General features: G+C 46.8%; 1 protein-coding gene across 5 annotated transcripts in view; it reads right to left on the reverse strand.

Moving 5' to 3' along the window:
• HNF1B (HNF1 homeobox B) overlaps window positions 1–18649 on the reverse strand; it is a 102766-nt gene that overhangs the window by 27239 nt on the left and 56878 nt on the right. For 4 of the 5 annotated variants that reach the window (XM_032162589.2, XM_032162588.2, XM_058445559.1 and 1 more), the window contains one exon: window positions 17236–18141. The exons of the other annotated variant lie outside the window; for it this stretch is intronic. In XM_032162589.2, the coding sequence (XP_032018480.1) occupies window positions 18029–18141 (113 nt within the window). In that variant the 3' untranslated portion in view covers window positions 17236–18028. Of the gene's footprint in view, window positions 1–17235; window positions 18142–18649 lie in introns of those variants that run through there. 5 annotated transcript variants of the gene reach the window in all.

Raw genomic sequence — 18649 nt, forward strand, 5'->3', positions numbered from 1 at the left:
GTTGAGGTAGGCCTGTTCTGTCTGCCCTGAGTTCTGGCTGGGTCATTCTTTCCAGGAGTGTGGGGATACGGTTTCTATCAGGCCTGCCCAACACATCCCCCTGGTCTTGGATCAGCAGGGCAGGCTGGCAGGAATGCCTACCTCAGAGCCCCTAAGCAGGGTTTAGGTCAGTGACCTCTCCACTCCCCACCCTGGCCAGCAGTCCTCCAGCAACGATGCCAAGGATGCTCATTTATTTGTTTGTTTGTTTATTTATTTATTATTATTTTTTTGAGATGGAGTCTTACTCTGTCGCCCAGGCTGGAGTGCAGTGGTGCGATCTCAGCTCACTGCAACATCTGCCTCCCAGGTTCAAGTGATTGTCCTGCCTCAGCCTCCCAGGTGGCTGAGATTACAGGTGTGCACCACCATGCCCAGCTAATTTTTGTATTTTTAGTAGAGGTGGGGTTTCACCATGTTGCCCAGGCTGGCCTCAAACTCCTGATCTCAGGGGATCTGCCCACCTCAGCTTCCGAAAGTGCTGGGATTACAGGCGTGAGCCACCACACCCAGCCCCAGGGATGCTTTCTTAGGTCATAAGGGAAAGCATTGTTGCTGCCCTGTGGCCAGGCAAACAAGCTGCTGGCTTTGAAGTCACAGGGGATTTGCTCGGGCTGGAGTTGGGAGTCTGAAGGAGAGGCCTCCATGCCTCCCCGAAGCCTCGCTGTGTTTATTAACTCCACCTGCCTACCCCGGCCTGGTGTGTTTGATGTCTCGGGAGAAGCAGGAGGAGGGAGGCACGCTCTGGGGGTCCTCCGAGAGACATCTTTCAGCCCCTGCTGAGCCTCCCGTCCCACCTGGTCTGAACAGAAGGAAGACCAGGCCCAGGTCCAGAAGGGCTAGTGACAGGCCTGTAGTGAAGGGGACACCTAGTCCCCTCCCTTCAAGGTAGTTTACAGGAGTGTGGTCCAGGGCCAATTGGAGAGTAGGCTGCTTCCCTTGGTCATTGTCTTTATTCAGGTGGCATCCGGTGAGAATGAAAGTCAAGGGAAGACTTGAAGAGAGAAAGAGACATCTAGAGGCAGCGCTGGTGCCTTAAGGGCCACAGCAGGTCTCTCCACTTTGCCCTGAGGTCCCCAATCACACCTCTGCCAGGTGCCTCCCTGACTCCTGCCCCATGCTTCACCCCTTCTCCCCACCAAAGCAGCATGAGCGGGCAATTTGCCATTTCCCAGCGACAGCTCAGAAGCCTTAGGTAACGACCAGAGACATTGCCCACCCACCCCCTACTCACACTCAATAAAATGCACTGATGAGGAATCCATGGAGTGGGGAAGAAAGTTCTAGAGAGCCGGAGCCTGCATAAAACAATGCTTGCCTCTCTGGGCTTGCCTTGCCCCAGGATTTCACTATGTTCCAAATCACGTTTATTACCTTTCAGGGTTGGGCCATGGGAATGGGATAAGAAGCAAAGCATTATTTTTAACCAGTTCCATGTCCCATACAATATTAGCCATGAATAGCTCCACCTCTCCCCCACAACTTCCCTATCAGCCACATTCTAACGCCCCCACCCCCAACACCGCTCTCTAGTCTTTCTCTGTCTGCCTGCTCCCCCTACCCCTGACATGTTGCAATTCAGAAAGAGCTTGTTTATGATAAGACCTTGAAATCTGGAGTTATAAATCCTGCCCAGGGCGGCTGCCCTATCTCTGTGCTAATGCTTGTGGTGCCAAAAGGAGGCTCACCTGGTTGTGACCCATTCCCTCTTACTCCCTGAGGAGTTCCCTGCTCCTCCTCTGCAAACACAGGACAATGGGCAAATGGGAGTTACCTGTTCCAACAGGTGTTAGCTGGGCCTCACTTTCCTACAGGGTGATGAGAAGGTCACCCTCTGGCCCACCCACACTGGGCATTCCTGTGATTGTGAAAGCCCACCTTCGAACATGACCCTCCCTCTCCCCCACCCTCCCACGACTTCAGCTACAGGAGACTGAGCCCATCTCAATGGCTTTAAAAGTCCCCACTTGAAGCTACTGAGTCCACCAACTAGAGAGCAGGCAGCACCTGCACTGCATGGAGGGCCCTCATGCTGCCTCTTTATTCTGTACAGGCCTCTGTCATTGTGTTTACACCATGTTGCAGTTGGCAGTTGTTAGCCTTCCCTACTAAGCTATGGGTCCCTTAAGGGAAGACACCGTTTCTGATTCATCATTGAATTCCCAGACCCCGAAGACTGCATAGAACGTAAATATTTGTTAAATGACTAGGTGAATGGTGTCATCCCTACCAGCACATATTTTTTCAGGGTATCTTATGTGCAGCAACTCTGCTAAGCAGTAGGGACACAAAGATTAATTGGACACCATTCCCACTCTCAGGGGCTTATGCTGGAGTCGGGGAGACCCACTGAAGCTTCACTTCCCTAGAGGTCAGAGGAAGAGCTGGATCTGGGGACCCCAGGAAGCTGCTTTGACAACCAGAGGCCTGGGATCTTGGGAAAGTTTGTCCAGAGTGAACTTACCACAGATGCCAGAGACTCAGATACCTATTCACCGTTGGTCTTGGTCTATTCCAGAGTGGAGCTGATAACTTGCCAACTAACAGCATGTGGAGGCTTTTCCTTTGTGACTTGATACAAGTCATATCCTCCTCTCAACAATGGGAATAAAGGTAATTTCTAGTATCCTCACTTGGAATGGATTTTTCAGCCCTTTAGCTCTGGGAACAAAAGAAGTGAAACTGGCCCCCACTGGGCCCTAGCTGGAGCTGTGCTTGTTAGCTGGGCCCCATACTATTTGGTTTGAGCTGCCTGTGGATTTGAGGCCACAGCTGCCTCCATCCTCAGGAGGAAGGAATGAGGAGGTGGAGGCGTCCATCTGGAGTTCAGTTCATCCCAACACACATTAATTGAATGCCTCATCTGTGCCAAGCATGCTGGAGAGTGGAAATAGAGAAATTAACATCATGGGTGTAGCTCCTCCTTTCAGACAGGGACTGAGATCTCTGAGAACCTGCGGGAAGAAGGACAGCCAGTCGATCTCTTGGGGACTGAGAGTCAGCCCACGTGATATGAGAGGCTGTTGCATCCCACTGCCATTGTCTCATGGAGGGGACCTTTACTGTGTGGAGTGGGGGCCTAGCAGTGTATGTGTGGGCAGTGTGGTGCAGTGTCCATGGGTGGCGTTTTCTGTGTGGCTCTTTGCAGTCAGTGCTTTTGAAGCTTTTCATGTGAAGTACCATTAGTGGCAGAGAGTGAATTCACACTTCACAAGGGGCATGGGGTTTTAGATCACTGCACACAGAAACTTTCTTTGAAGCCCCATGTTTTGTCTTAAAAGTACATTTAGGCCGGGCGTGGTGGCTCATGCCTGTAATCCCAGCACTTTGGGAGGCCGAGGCAGGTGGACCACAAGGTCAGGAGATAGAGACCATCCTGGCTAACACAGTGAAACCCCGTCTCTACTAAAAATACAAAAAATTACCCGGGCGTGGTGGCAGGCGCCTGTAGTCCCAGCTACTCGGGAGGCTGAGGCAGGACAATGGCATGAACCCAGGAGGCGGAGCTTGCAGTGAGCCGAGATTGTGCCATTGCACTCTAGCCTGGGCAACACAGCGAGACTCCATCTCAAAAAAAAAGTACATTTAAATTTTCTATTTTCTACCATAATCCATCAGTTTGCTTTTATTGAAAAATGCAGTTAACATTTCTTATATCTGAATAAAATGGACACTCCAGGAAGATAAGCCATCTTTCCTGGGACTTCTTGCAACCTCTGGCTCACAGCCCTATTACCCTAGTTTGAGAAGCTTGCCTTTTGGGACATCAGGCCCAGATGTACCACATTCAGGGTGCCACCCCAAAGTGGATTTCTAACACGCTTGCATGGCCCATGCGCTTGACCTGGAAACACTCTTCTGGATTTGGCCTATGCTGCCCTGGTCACACACTCCTTCAGTCTGACCCCACAGGACCATCCCTCCACCTCTGGGCTTATCCTGGTCCCTACAGCAGGGTTTGGAGATCAGGTGGCCAGTGACTATATTCCCTAGATGTCTGGGGCAATGGCCATCAATCTTTTTGGAGTCTCCTTCACAGAGAATGAGTAAGGCAGAAGCAGCAGTGAGCATGGGATCCTGAGGGGAGTTCACAACAACTCACATGGCCAGGTGCGGTGGCTCACGCTTGTAATCTGAGCACTTTGGGAGGTCAAGGCGGGCAGATCACCTGAGGTCAGGAGTTGGAGACCAGCCTGGCCAACATGGTGAAACCCTGTCTCTACTAAAAATACAAAAATGAGACATGGCAGCACATGCCTGTAATCCCAGCTACTTGGGAGGCTGAGGCAGGAGAATCGCTTGAACCCAGGAGGCGGAGGTTGCAGTGAGCTGAGATTGCACCACCGCACTCCAGCCTGGGTGACAGAATGAGACTCCGTCTCAAAAAAAAAACAAACAAAAAAAAACAACTAACAGCTAATGCAGATACTTGAACTAATTGTCTCTCTAAAGGGTCCTGGTCTAGGGATTGTTCTCACAACTGCCTTGGTAGCTTTAGCACAATACCCCATTTAGTGTTCCCCGACACAATTGCTTTATCTGTACGAGGAAACGGAATCAAGACGGCATTTTATCTGGTAATGGAGAAGTTCTATGATCCCAAGTCCATATAGGTTTATTATGGATTCACTGTATTAGTGTTTTTTAAGTTTTTAAAGAGGTGTGATGCCTTCATTTTTTCACTCACACATTAATGCATTTTCTTATTCATTCAACAAGTCTTTATAGAGAATCTACTATGCCTCAGGCACTGTATGAAGTCCTGGAGGTATAGTGGTAAGCAAGAATGGCATGGTCTGGGCCCCCTTAGAATTTGCAAGTGGGAGACAAAATTAAACAAATGGTCTCCATGGAAGCAAACAAAGCAAGTTCAGATGGGGCAAGCCCAGGGCTTTCTCCTGCTGACTGCTCCTGGATGTTCTGCCCAATAGCCTAAGGACACAGTTAGTAGGTCCTGGACTAAGTCACGGATAGCAATAGATTGTCTATGATTCCTCATATGGAAAGTAAAAACAAACATAAAATGAAATTCACCTCCAAGTCCTTCCACCTGCTCGACTGCCCCAGAGAAAATGCACCAAACCTTAAGTGTGCAAACACACTTAAGAGTAAAGAAATTCATTATTTCATTTAGTCCTCACATTAGGGCTGTGAAGTTAAGTGCCATGATTCTCTCCATTTCAAAGATACAGAACCTGAGACCTTAGGGAGGTGAAGCTCACCTGGCCAGGATGGGAGTAAGATGGAGTTTACAAATAGGTGGGGAGGAGGAAGCTTTGGGGCATGACTCTTTTGAGACAGGGTCTCACTTTGTCACCTAGGCTGGAGTGCAGTGGCATGATCTTGGCACTTGGCTTACTGCAACCTCCGCCTCCTGGGTTCAAGGGATCCTTCCACCTCAGCCTCTCAAGTAGCTGGGACTACAGGTGCATGCCACCACACTCAGCTAATTTGTGCTAGGATTACAGGCATGAGCCACCATGCCTGGCGTCTCTGGATTTTACTGACCAGTGCTGGGCTGGAGGCTTCCAGTGGCTCTCCAGACAGATCCCGATGGTTCTGGAGACTCTGCCACTGCCCCTTATCTTTTCTTCCCATGGCGCACGTGGATTTGATGGCTCTAGGTGCTAAAAACTCTGGACTCTAGAACTCAGCTAAGGAATTGCAGAGCTGATGGGACAATGGAAATGTGGGCAACGTGTCCGAACAACCCACAGCCCTGCCTCCTCCGCCCCAGACTGACCAATGACCCCTAAGCCAGTGAATGCATTGTTCCTTTTTTTTTTTTGAGATAGAGTCTTGCCGTGTCGCCCAGGCTGGAATGCAAGTGGCACAATCTCGGCTCACTGCAACCTCTGCCGCTTGAGTTCAAGTGGATTCTCCTGCCTCAGCCTCCTGAGTAGCTGGGATTACAGGAGCACGCCACTGGGCCCAGCTAATTTTTTTTTTTTTTTCGTATTTTCAGTAGAGACAGGGTTTCACCGTGTTGTCCAGGCTGGTCTCGAACTCCTGACCTCAAATGATCTGCCCGCCTCAGCCTCCCAAAGTGCTGAGATTACAGGCGTGAGCCACTATGCCTGGCCCTAATGGTTTGTTCCTAAGAAACTTGGCATGGCTTTGGCAACTGACAATCGTGACAAAGGATTGTCACTTCCACCCTTCGCCTTTGGAGTATCTTCATCTGAGCCTTCACTGCCCTTAAAGGAAAATTCAACTGAATTTGGAATGAGTGAGGTTGTACAGCTAATCGTGTTTAGAGTCACCTTCCTATGACATTAAGGCCTCCAGGAGAGTCACTGAAAAGTCTGTGAGGTCTGCTAATTCTATTGAGAGTGAGGAATGTGTTTATTCTTCCAAGGGGCAAAGATCCCCCACTCAAAATGACGCTGCCACATTGTGTAACCAGGAACGTGGGTTGTTTCTGATGTAAACAGATGGCCAGGAGTGGACCTGCCAGGATCCCGGGTCTCCTTTTCCCAGAGGTGTTTCTTATGAATGGTTGTGCCCAGTGAAGCAATTTCCTGCCTTGTAAACTGCTGCCCACCAAACCACATCTCCTATCTATCGCTGCCTGGCTCTGGGTCATAAAACAATTCCCCAGAAACCAATCAGAGCCCGATTAGGAGACCTTGAGTAACAGGAAAATTACCCTCCACCTGCCGATGTAATGACACTTTGCAAGCTAGTGGCTTTGCAGTTTCTGAACATAAACATCACATGCTTTACCCCATGCCCCACCTCTGCTCATCTGAGATGTGGGGGCTACATATTTGATTCTCAGGCCCTGGTTCACTCTGCTGGGGCACCGGCCGACCAGTGACCCATTACCTTGACCTGACACCCTGCAGCCTGGAGAACACATTTCACTCTGTCAGATCATGATTTACAGAGCCAGGGCAAGAGAAGTTCAGGCAGGGGTCTCAGGCATGCAGAGCTGGGTTGGGGGAATCAATGAGGACAGAGGATTTGGACTGAAACACTACGAATTCATTGATTTGGACATTCACTTTGCATTGTGGGTCTTTAGCCTGGAATGCCTCCTCCACTGTCCTCTGCTCCCCATTCACCTGGTGAACTGTCACTCATTCTTCATGACACAGTTTACGTATCTACCAAGGAAACTTCTCTGATTGCCATCCAAGCAGAATTTCCTCTGTTGTCCTGTCAGTATTCTTTCTAACACCTACACTCTGTAATTGAAATCACTTGCTAAGTTGTCTGTCTCCCCAGCCAGGCTGGTAACTGCTTCAGGGCATTTTAGAATCCCCACCACCCACTACCATGCCTGACTCAAAGTCAGTGTGCAAAAGAGGTTTGTTGAATGACCACTCACCCTCAAGTGCAGTGTCTCCCCACTACACTTACGTGTTTTGCATATTGAAAATGTACAAAGAATATAGTCAAAGGAATGAAGAACCTGGGTTACGCTGGTAGGCATAACATAAGGTCTTTGTCCTTAAGAAGTTTGCAATCTGATTTTCTTTCTGTGAATAGTAGGAGTATTTGCAGGTGGTATACGGGAATTGGACCCATGGGTAGGCATGAGTGTTGGGTTTTTTCCCCCCTTTTAGTGCTAGCTCGAAGCTGAACTGAGTTTGAGAGGTGGCCTGTTTTTCTTTAGCTCTCTCAATTGTTTTAACTTTCACTTTTAGTTTAGTACTAAACAAGGCACACTTCCAACTATCCATAGTAATACACTAGCCATAAAACACCACCCAGGACTGCCATTTTCATCTCTTCTTTCTGCTTATCCCCAGCGATAGAAGTAATACCAATGACTTGCTTCTTCCTTTGAATCTTGGGAGGCCCCACAGAGTGATGGTGATGGTGGTGGTGGGAGGTGTGTATTGGGGTCATTTTCCAAACAGAAAACTAGTAAACTCCATGATACACATACACACATTCACTTATTCGAAGAATATCTACCAAGTGCCACTGTGTGTCAGGTACCAGATGCCGGGGACAAACCAGTGAACAAAACACCACATCCCTGCTCTCACAAAACCTATATTCTGGTGGGAGGAAGACAGTGACAGTAGGGAAGGGGCCCACTGTGCTATCTCATGTTGTATTCCTGAATTGGATGCTAATTATGAACATTTATTGAGCCCTTTCTTATGTACCAGGCAAAGGGCTTTATGCATCTTCTGTCTCATTTAATCCCTGGACAACCCCATTTTCAGGTAAGGAAACATTCAGAGAGGTTAAGTTGCCTTCCAAATATCTCACAGCTAGTAAGTGGTAGAGTCAGGATTTGACATCAGATTTGAATTACTCCTTACTCTGAGCTCTTAACCACAACTCTATAAGGCAGCAGTCAATATTTACTAGACGAACAAATGAGTAGATAAATGGTTAACCCTAACTACAGTGGCAAACTATTGTTTTGTCTCCATGATACAAACATGAGCAACATGCTTAAGTTTTTCACTGACTTATTGATTCAAGTGCCCCAAAGTGTGGTTCCTGAAAGTAGATTTTGTAATGATTAAGAAACAAGTGTCTTTCTTGTTACTATCCGTGTTTCCTGGACAAGACAACCTATTTTATGAAAATAATGATGAATTATAATGGAAAAAGTTGTACAAAAGAAAGTATCACCTTAAGTTCTCTTTTCTGGCTTTGAATGTGCGGGTTTGTGATAAAGTCTCTGTATTAGGCTGAATGAATGACCCCCAAAGATAGCAGGTCCTAACCCTCCATCCTGTAAATGTTACATTAAAAGGAAAAAGGGTCTTTGCCGATGTGATTAAGGAAGATTATCCTAAGCAACACAGTGGGCTGTGAATACAATCACATGTATCCTTATAAGAGGGAGGAAGAGGGACTTGACACAGAAGAGAAGGTGATGTGACCACGGAGGCAGAGATAGGAGTGATGTGGCCACAAGCCAAGAACTGCTGACAGCCAATAGAGGCTGGAAGAATCAAGGTAAGATTCTCCTAAATTTCGAGCTTCTGGAGTGAGTGACAGCCTGTTGACAGCCTGATTTTGGTCCAATGACACTGATTTTGGACTTCCGGCCTCCAGAACTGTGAGAGAATAAATTTCTGTTATTTAAAGCCACCACATTTTTGGTAATTTGTTACAGCAGCAAGGGGGAACTGATAGAATCTCCTAGAGGAGGAAGCAGTAGGGAAACGAAGTCTTCAACAGGCAGTGCAGGTGATTCGCAAATATTCACTCAGTTATCTTTTTGGTCAGGATGCCCAAAAGAAATCCTATCTTGGAAAGCAAAGACACCCATGCAAATATGAATCCACCTCCTTCCCCACCCTCCTCTTTCACCTTTCTCTGCTTTGTTCTTCTTTCTAGTATGTATCAACACTCGTATATTTGTTTATTTAGTATATATTTAGTATATTGTTTAGTTTTTGTTGGCTCCCTCCCAGTTGAATGTAAACCCCATAGGGAAGTGACCTTTTATAAACTGCTTTCCTTCCCACACCTAGAGAAGTATGTAGCATATAGTAAGCACTCAATAAACACTAGTTGACTAATGTGGTTTTGCTCTGGGTCCCCGCCCAAATCTCATGTCAAATTGTAAATCCCAATGTTGGAGGTGGGGCCTGGTGGGAGGTGATTGGATCATGGGGGTGGTTTCTAATGGTTTTAGCACCATCCCCCAGTGCTGTCTCCTGCTAGAGTTCTCATGAGATCTGGTCACTTGAAAGTGTGTAGCACCCAGTAACCAAAACAGCATGGTACTGGTACCAAAATGGATATATAGATCAATGGAACAGAACAGAGCCCTCAGAAATAATGCCACACATCTACAACTATCTGATCTTTGACAAACCTGACAAAAACAAGAAATGAGGAAAGGATTCCCTATTCAACAAATGGTGCTGGGAAAACTGGCTAGCCATATGTAGAAAGCTGAAACTGGATCCCTTCCTTACACCTTATGCAAAAATTAATTCAAGATGGATTAAAGACTTAAATGTTAGACCTAAAACCATTAAAATCCTACAAGAAAACCTAGGCAATACCATTCAGGACATAGGCATGGGCAAGGACTTCATGTCTAAAACACCAAAAGCAATGGAAACAAAAGCCAAAATTGACAAATGGGATCTAACTAAACTAAAGAGCTTCTGCACAGCAAAAGAAACTACCATCAGAGTGAACAGGCAACCTACAGAATGGGAGAAAATTTTTGCAATCTATTCATCTGACAAAGGCCTAATATCCAGAATCTACAATGAACTCAAACAAATTTACGAGAAAACAACCCCATCAACAAGTGGGTGAAGGATATGAACAGACACTTCTCAAAAGAAGACATTTATGCAGCCAACAGACTGCATAAATGCTCATCATCACTGGCCATCAGAGAAATGCAAATCAAAACCACAATGAGATACCATCTCACACCAGTTAGAATGGCCATCATTAAAAAATCAGGAAACAACAGGTGCTGGAGAGGATGTGGAGAAATAGGAACACTTTTACACTGTTAGTAGGACTGTAAACTAGTTCAACCATTGTGGAAGTCAGTGTGGCGATTCCTCAGGGATCTAGAACTAGAAATACCATTTGACCCCGCCATCCCATTACTGGGTATATACCCAAAAGATTATAAATCACGCTGCTATAAAGACACATGCACATGTATGTTTATTGTGGCACTATTCACAATAGCAAAGACTTGGAACCAACCCAAATGTCCAACAATGATAGACTGGATTAAGAAAATGTGGCACATGTACACCATGGAATACTATGCAGCCATAAAAAATGATGAGTTCATGTCCTTTGTAGGGACATGGATGAAGCTGGAAACTATCATTCTCAGCAAACTATCGCAAGGACAAAAAACCAAACACCACATGTTCTCACTCACAGGTGGGAATTGAACAATAAGAACACCTGGACACAGGAAGGGGAACATCACACACTGGGGCCTGTTGTGAGGTGGGGCAGGGGGGAGGGATAGCATTAGGAGATATACCTAATGTAAATGACGAGTTAATGGGTGCAGCACACCAACATGGCACATGTATACATATGTAACAAACCTGCACATTGTGCACATGTACCCTAGAACTTAAAGTATAATAAAAAATATATGTATAAAAAATAAAATAAAACAAAACTACCATTCAAAAAAAAAAGGAAGTGTGTAGCACCTCCCCCTTCTCTCTCTTTCTCCTGCCTGCCATGTAAGACGTGCTTGCTTCTGCTTTGCCTTCCACCATCATAGTAAGTTTCCTGAGGCCTCCCCAGAAGCAGAAGCCTGTATAGCCCACATAACCGTGAGCTGATTAAACCTCTTTTCTTTATAAATTATCCAGTCTCAGGTATGTCTTTATAGCAGTGTGAGAACGGACTAATACATCAACCAAGTGAATGTCATGTTACTGAAGAGCCTGACATCGTATTAGGGGTATGATAATATCACATTACAGCATAACATACTACTAAGATGCTTCCTAAGGTACCACTTTAAAGAATAACCAAGACACAGCCTATGTTTGTGTAACATTGTTTTTCATTTTCTACAGCAGCAGCGTTTATTTTTATTTTTTAAATTATTTTTTCTGAGACAGGGTCTCGCTCTGTTGCCCAGGCTGGAGGGCAGTGGTGCAATCTTGGCTCACTGCAGCCTTGACCTCCTCAAGCAATCCTCTCACCTTAGCTTTCTGAGTAGCTGGGACCAGAGGTGCACGCCACCATACCTGGATTTTCTTAATTTTTAGTGGAGACAAAGTCTTGCTGTGTTGCCCAGGCTGGTCACAAACTCCAGGGTTCAAGAGATCCACTTGCCTTGGCCTCCCAAAGTGCTGGGATTATGGGTGTGAGCTACCACACCTGGCCAACAACACTAACTTCTATTTCCTACTTCGTTTAGGGCCCAAATCTTGGCATTATTTTGGATCACTCTTTCTCACATTCTACATCTAAACCATCAGAAAATCCTGGTATCTTCAAATCCTCTACCTTAAAAATACACAATCAGATCACCTCTCATCACCCATGCTTAGATTATGGCAGCAACTTCCTGATAATCTCTTTGCTGTCACCGTTGGCACTCCCTTCCCCAAAAGCTCAGCAGTCAGAGGGATCCTTTTAAAACAGAAGTCGTATCTTGTCCTTGCTGTATTCAAAATTCTCTGCTGGCTCCCAGCTCACACAAAGTAAAAGCCAAAGTTCTTACAGCAGTTGGCAGAAGTCCTTACGAATGGTCACAAGGCCCTTTGTCATCGTGCCCCTGCACCTGTTTACCTCTGTGAACCAGAACTTTCCCTCTCTCTCTGCTCTAGCTGCTCTGCTGTATGTTTCTGTTCCTGCCCCAGGGCCTTCACACTTGCTGTTACCTCTGCCTGGAATGCTCTCCTCCTAGATGTCCACGTGGCTCACTCAGCAGCCTTAGGGCTCTCAGACGTCACGTTCTCAGTGGCACTCTCTTCTTCCTTGTCCATACTGTTTAAAATGGCTACCAGGCTGGGCACAGTGGCTCACGCCTGTAATCCCAGCACATAGGGAGGCCAAGGTGGGCAGATCTCCTGAGGTCAGGAGTTCCAGACCAGCCAACATGGCAAAACCCTGTCTCTACTAAAAAATACAAAAATTAGCTGGGCAATGGTAGCGTGTGCCTGTAGTTCCAGCTACTCAGGAGGCTGAGGCAGGAGAATTGCTTGAACCCGGGAGGTGGAGGTTGCAGTGAGCCGATATGTCACTGTACTCCAGCCTGGGCCACAGAGTGAGACTCTGTCTAAAAAAAAATTAAAAATAAATAAATAAAAATCAATGGCTACCCCTAGTATCTCCTTTACCTGCTATAATTTGCATAGATTTTTTTTTTTTTTTTTTTGAGATGGAGTTCACTCTTGTTGCTCAGGCTGGAGTGCAATGGCACTATCTCAGCTCACCGCAACCTCCACCTCCCGGGTTCAAGCGCTTCTCCTGCCTCAGCCTCCCGAGTAGCTGGGATTACAGGCATGCGCCACCATGCCTGGCTAATTTTGTATTTTTAGTAGAGACAGGGTTTCCCCATATTGGTCAGGCTGGTCTCAAACTCCCGACCTCAGGTGATCCGCCCGCCTCGGCCTCCCAAAGTGCTGGGATTACAGGCGTGAGCCACCGCACCCGGCCAATTTGCATAGATTTTTAAAATCATCTGACACACACACATACACATACATATATTCACACATTTATTTGCTATCTCCCTGACTAGAATGCAGGGTTCATGAAGGTAAGGATTTTTATCTATTTGGTCTACTGATAGATCTCCAGTGTCTAGAACAATAGTGCCTGACATGCAGCAAGTGCCAGTAAGTATTTCTTGAATAAATGAAGGGGAAATATTATTTTGAATTATACATTTCCAAAAGCAAAGATATACACAGAAGATCTTGTAATGGCTCGGGAAATCAGACATGTTTTCCTTATACTGGTATTTTTTGGTCTTTTTAAAAAATTAGCTTTATCCATTTATTATCTTCAACCTTCATAATTAATTGGGGATAATTTATTATTTTATTTATTTATTTATTATTATTATTTTTTGAGACGGAGTCCAGCTCTGTCGCCCAGGCTGGAGTGCAGTGGCGCTATCTCGGCTCACTGCAAGCTCCTCCTCCAGGGTTTGCGCCATTCTCCTGCCTCAGCCTCCCGAATAGCTGGGAATACAGGCGCCCGCCACCACGCCCGGCTAATTTTTTGTATTTTTAGTAGAGACGGGGTTTCACCGTGTTAGCCAGGATGGTCTCAATCTCCTGACCTCGTGATCCGCCCGCCTCGGCCTCCCAAAGTGCTGGGATTACAAGCGTGAGCCACCGCGCCCGGCCTTAATTGGGGATAATTAATACATCAGTTCATTAATGATGTCAAGACAATATGGCACGGGAAAGAAATTTTTCTTTGGGGAATATAACAGTGTGTATTTGGTGAAAAAATAAAAGACGGGGGAAAGAAACATCTTGTTTTTGTGTTGCGTGATCTGTTGGCGTAAACGTACATATGCAGATCGCGTGAAGCCTGCTTTGGTGTTTCCTGCTGTTGATGTTGTCCCCCTCATATTTGCTTTGCGGGTTCTCCCTTAGGAAGTGTTTTCTCTATAGGCATGCACCCAGGAAAAAGGAATGTTCATCAAGGCACGTGCAAAGTCCTGCACGCTCTAAAGATTCATTTGTAAAATAGTCATGTTATAAATCTCGGCACACAATCCAGTATTTGTCCAGCTAGAATGACCTCTGCACCCAGAAGAAGAGGAGGAGGGAGGGGGGTGGGGAGGAGGGAGGGGGGTGGGGAGGAGGGAGGGGGGTGGGGGGGGAGGAGGGGCCTAACAGGCACTTGGTTCAGCTGATTGCAATTTCTCATAAATATTCAGCCTGTGTGATGCTGTTGGGATGTGTTTGAAGCATGAAGACATGGATATGTCACATCTCATTTTCCAGAGCAGCTTTGGATGGCGTGTTTGAATTAATTCCTAAGTCGAAGGGGACACATTGACCCTGTTTTCCTTGGACAGAAGTTAGCTCCCACCCCTTCCTGACCCTCACTCTTCCTTGCTCACTGGGCTCCCCCATGATCCCCAACCCACTTTGTAGAACACAAAGCCACTTTTAGTTCCATCTTCCCAGTGCTCTCTGTGGCCCTCCCACTCATATAAGATCATCACATTTTATCTTCTTCTTTTCCTAAGGAGGACAAAGACTCTCTGCAGTGAAGCCTTTCTCTTCTCCTCAGGCCTCTCCTTCCCGACTCAGCCTTGGTTTACCGCTGAGATTTGCCATATACCACACAGATGAACAAAAACGTTACCAATTATTGGCAGTTTTTTTTTTTTTTAACCAAACGTCAAGTTGGTGATGAAGTTATCTGGAAATGTCAACCAAACCCAGAAGACTACACAAGACTACAGGAGAAGGCACTCTGGGGTGAGATGATACTAACATACAATACCCATTGTATATACAGATCTAAGTGTTTAACATATATTAACCCTCTTACTTCTCAAACAATCTTATAAAGTAGGTAGTACCATTATCATTCCAGTTTCACATAGCAGGACACTAAGGAGGACCAGGGAGGTTAAATGGTGGAGTTGGAGATTCTAATCAAGGAATTCTGGCTCCAAAGGTAATTCAAAGATTTGCCCCCAACTGTGGGCCAAGAGCCCAGATTCCCTGTCTGCATTGTATTCTTTCTTATCTACCTGAATTCAGCAGCTAACACTGCATTATCTCTGCCTTTGGTGGAATACCCCATAACTGGTTAGCATGGAAAAGTTTAATACAGTTTAAGGCGAGTTTTCAGTACTGATTTTATTTCCTATCCATGGATGTTAAAATGAAATTTGCCTTCCTCAGGCTCACCCTAGAAAGTGACAGCTGGCTCTGAAAAAAATGGAACCATCTGTCTGTGAGCCTGGGGTCAGGGTATGAAAAGACACCCTGGAGATTGTTGGTCCCTCAGGTGGTGGGAGGAAGGTGTGGGGGTTGAAGCTTGCCAGTGAATCTTCAGAGTGTGTGATTCCCCTTGGCCCTTGTATAGCCAGCGGAGGGAGGTCCCTGCTTGATTTAGAAAGGTGAAGCTAACCATCCTTGGGGCTGTCAGTTGCCAGGGTCAGCTGTCTACATATCTTGGTTCAAGTAGGATTTTGTTAGGAAAACTCTCTAGAGACTGTCCCCAACCCAGCCATCCTCCCTCTCTTCCACCTACATACACCTCTGCCCAGATGACCTGTTAGACAAATATGACCTTCTGGGTTTTCAGGGTATAAATGCAAAATCTAAAATCTACCAAAAGCAGATGCTTGCTTTTCCAGAAACAACACAAGTCCAGACACAGGGCTTCAACTGGGGCTGGAGCTTGAGGCCTGCGTTCCTTTCCTCTTCCCGGAGCTCACAGGAGCCATCCAACAGGACAGCCAACTAATGAAAGGGGATCTTGGTCTCTCTCCTCCATATGTAGTGCTCGGCCTTGTCCTCAGCCCTCCTCAACCCAGTCATGAACTTTTCTCTTGACTGTTTCAATCCAAATTACATTGTTAGGGGGAGCTAGGAATCAATTAAAGTCAGTATTTCCTTATCCATCCATTCCTGCTCTGGCCACAGAGTAGGTACTCAGTAAATTTGCCCAGCTCACTGAGAATTGAATCTCCCACTACAGTGGGATTTTGAAAAAAATCCATCACTCATGGCCTGGTTAGCACAGTCTTTGCTTCCACTTTCGTTGGGACATGCTCTGCCTAAAAGCGAAGAACCACAGGCCAGTAGGCCTATGCTGTTTGGCAAAAAAGGAAATAGCAAAGAAGACAGGTCCTTCTTCCTTTCTCCTGGAGTCAGCACTGAATTATTTGTGGTAAAGTCCCTGCTGGTGGAGTCTCTGGGCCTTTGGCTTTTTACTGTTTGGACTATTTGTATTCCTTAGCACCCCCACCAGAGAGAGAATCTTGGGCAAGAGGTGACGTCCACAAGAGCCCATTCACTTAGTGACTGAGAGCTCTAAGGGAAGGAAAAGGAGGGCAGGAAGAAAGGCTGGAATTAATGGTTTAAATGAGGCTAAACAATTCACCCGCAGGGTTTTCATTCATCCTACTTTTTGTCTGTTTCTATCACACAGGTCACCCACCAAGAATTGACTCTATGACTTTACCCCTGAGAGTTGCAGGGAAGAAAAGGGTGCTAGCTCCTGCTCTGGCCAGATTCCCTCTGAGCGACTTGTGGAATCTTACTGGGGGATTCAACTCTCCTTTACTTCAATTAGCAGTAAAGCCTACACAAAGACACCAGGAACATGACGGCAAGAGAAGGCCACCCGCCTCTCTACACCCCTAGATGACACACGACGTGATCCCAGTGGAGTACACAGAAAATTCCAAGGAGACCAGGGGCCAGGGGTTCTTGGTGGAACCATGGCAGGGAAAGTATCAGAGACAGAAATATGAGACTCTGGGTAGTGATAAAATAAATTGTTTTAATGGAAGGCTTTCTGAGACTGCAACTTTTTCTTCTGCTATCAGCCAGTTTCCCTGCCCTGGGGTTTCTTAGGGAGTGCACAGCTGAACTCCTGGCCCACAAGAAGCTGGCATGTTACTCTGACACACTACGTTCAGCCCCTCCAGGGATCAAGAGGTGTGAGACGGATCTCTCTGTCCCCAGGCTGCCATGGCCAATCTCACTGCAACCCGCCTCACGGCTCCTGCGGGACTACAGGCGCCCGCCGCCACACCCGGCTAATTTTTTTGTATTTTTAGTAGAGACGGGGTTTCACCGTGGTCTCGATCTCCTGACCTCGTGATCCGCCCGCCTCGGCCTCCCAAAGTGCTGAGATTACAAGCGTGAGCCACCGCGCCAGGCCCAGAGGTGTGTCTTAATGTCAGGAGACTGGAGTTAGCTGGTAGTCAGTCTAAGGTATGCCGTCCCCGCAAATGTCCAGGCCTGAGGGAGAGGACAAGGGGCTTCACTTCCCACTTAGGATGTTTCTCCATGAGGGAAGAGAGAGGGGACAGATCACTTTTGAAATTTTGACTCTGACCTTTACAAAGAAAACTAATAGACACTTTAGTATTATATACCAGACAGAGGGGAGAGGACACAGAGGGGAAATTGCACTTAATTACAGTAGTTTATAGTTTACAGCCATTGGACAAATTTACTTCTTTAAAAGAAATCTCAAGATCATTTGGGATGGGGGCGGGAGAGGGAGTCTGCGGATATTTACAGTGTGTTTGGCTCAGTTCAATAGCACGTGTCCTTCTCTCCTCGTTTCAGTAACAGATTCAAGTTTTCGCCTCAGTTTGTTCGATGAAGGATCACAACGTAGACAGTACGGCTTTCTTGCTTCCTCTTCGGCGGTTCCTTGTCTCCCACCTCCAGGACACACAGGAGTCCTTGACATCGTGGGAGAGGCATCGTGGCAATACTGCATAGAAGGGAAGCTGGGCTTCGGGCTGCGCCTCCTGAGAGTGGATTGTCTGAGGTGCCAGCAGGACGTCCGTCAGGTAAGCAGGGACCTCTCGCAGGTGCTTGTCAGGTCACTGGGCTTTTCCACGACAGCTGCCCAGAGGGTGATGGTGTGGAAAACAGGGTCCTTGTTGCTGCACACAAAGTAAGTGGTGTGTGGGCATCACCAGGCTTGTAGAGGACACTGCAGACAGAGAGGAGGGAGAGTGCTCAGCTGTGTCATTTGGCAGGGACATGGGCCATTAGTTTGGCTTCTCTAAGGGAGCCGATGCCCAACTCAACCAGCAAAGAGCAGCAGGTGGAGGGCTGGGGGCCTCGTGTCTGCTCAGTTCTGCAGTTTTCATGCTGAGGCACACTTCCTGCAGGAAAACCTGGCAGCCGGCTTTCCTGGCCACTTCAGAAGAGAGAAGTGAATTGTTGGGGACCTTGAAATAGTCCTAACTTGCTGACCTTAATCCTGAAGCCGGGCTTGCCTTTCTGTGACAGTGGCATTTATAGAGTGCTCAGTGTACTTGAAAAGGCAGCTAGATGGTGAGCTCTTGCCTCTCGTGGAAGCGAGGGTCTCTTCCTAAGACCTCTAAGAGCAGAGGTCTCCTATACTAATGCTTCTCAAACTTTAATGGACCCACAAGTACCAGACAGCCTGTGAAAATGTGGATTCTGGTTTAATTCTGACTTGTAGGCCTGGGGTG

Source organism: Hylobates moloch, unplaced genomic scaffold (genome assembly GCF_009828535.3).
Source record: "Hylobates moloch isolate HMO894 unplaced genomic scaffold, HMol_V3 SCAFFOLD_10, whole genome shotgun sequence".
In the NCBI taxonomy this organism is placed as follows: Eukaryota; Metazoa; Chordata; class Mammalia; order Primates; family Hylobatidae; genus Hylobates; species Hylobates moloch.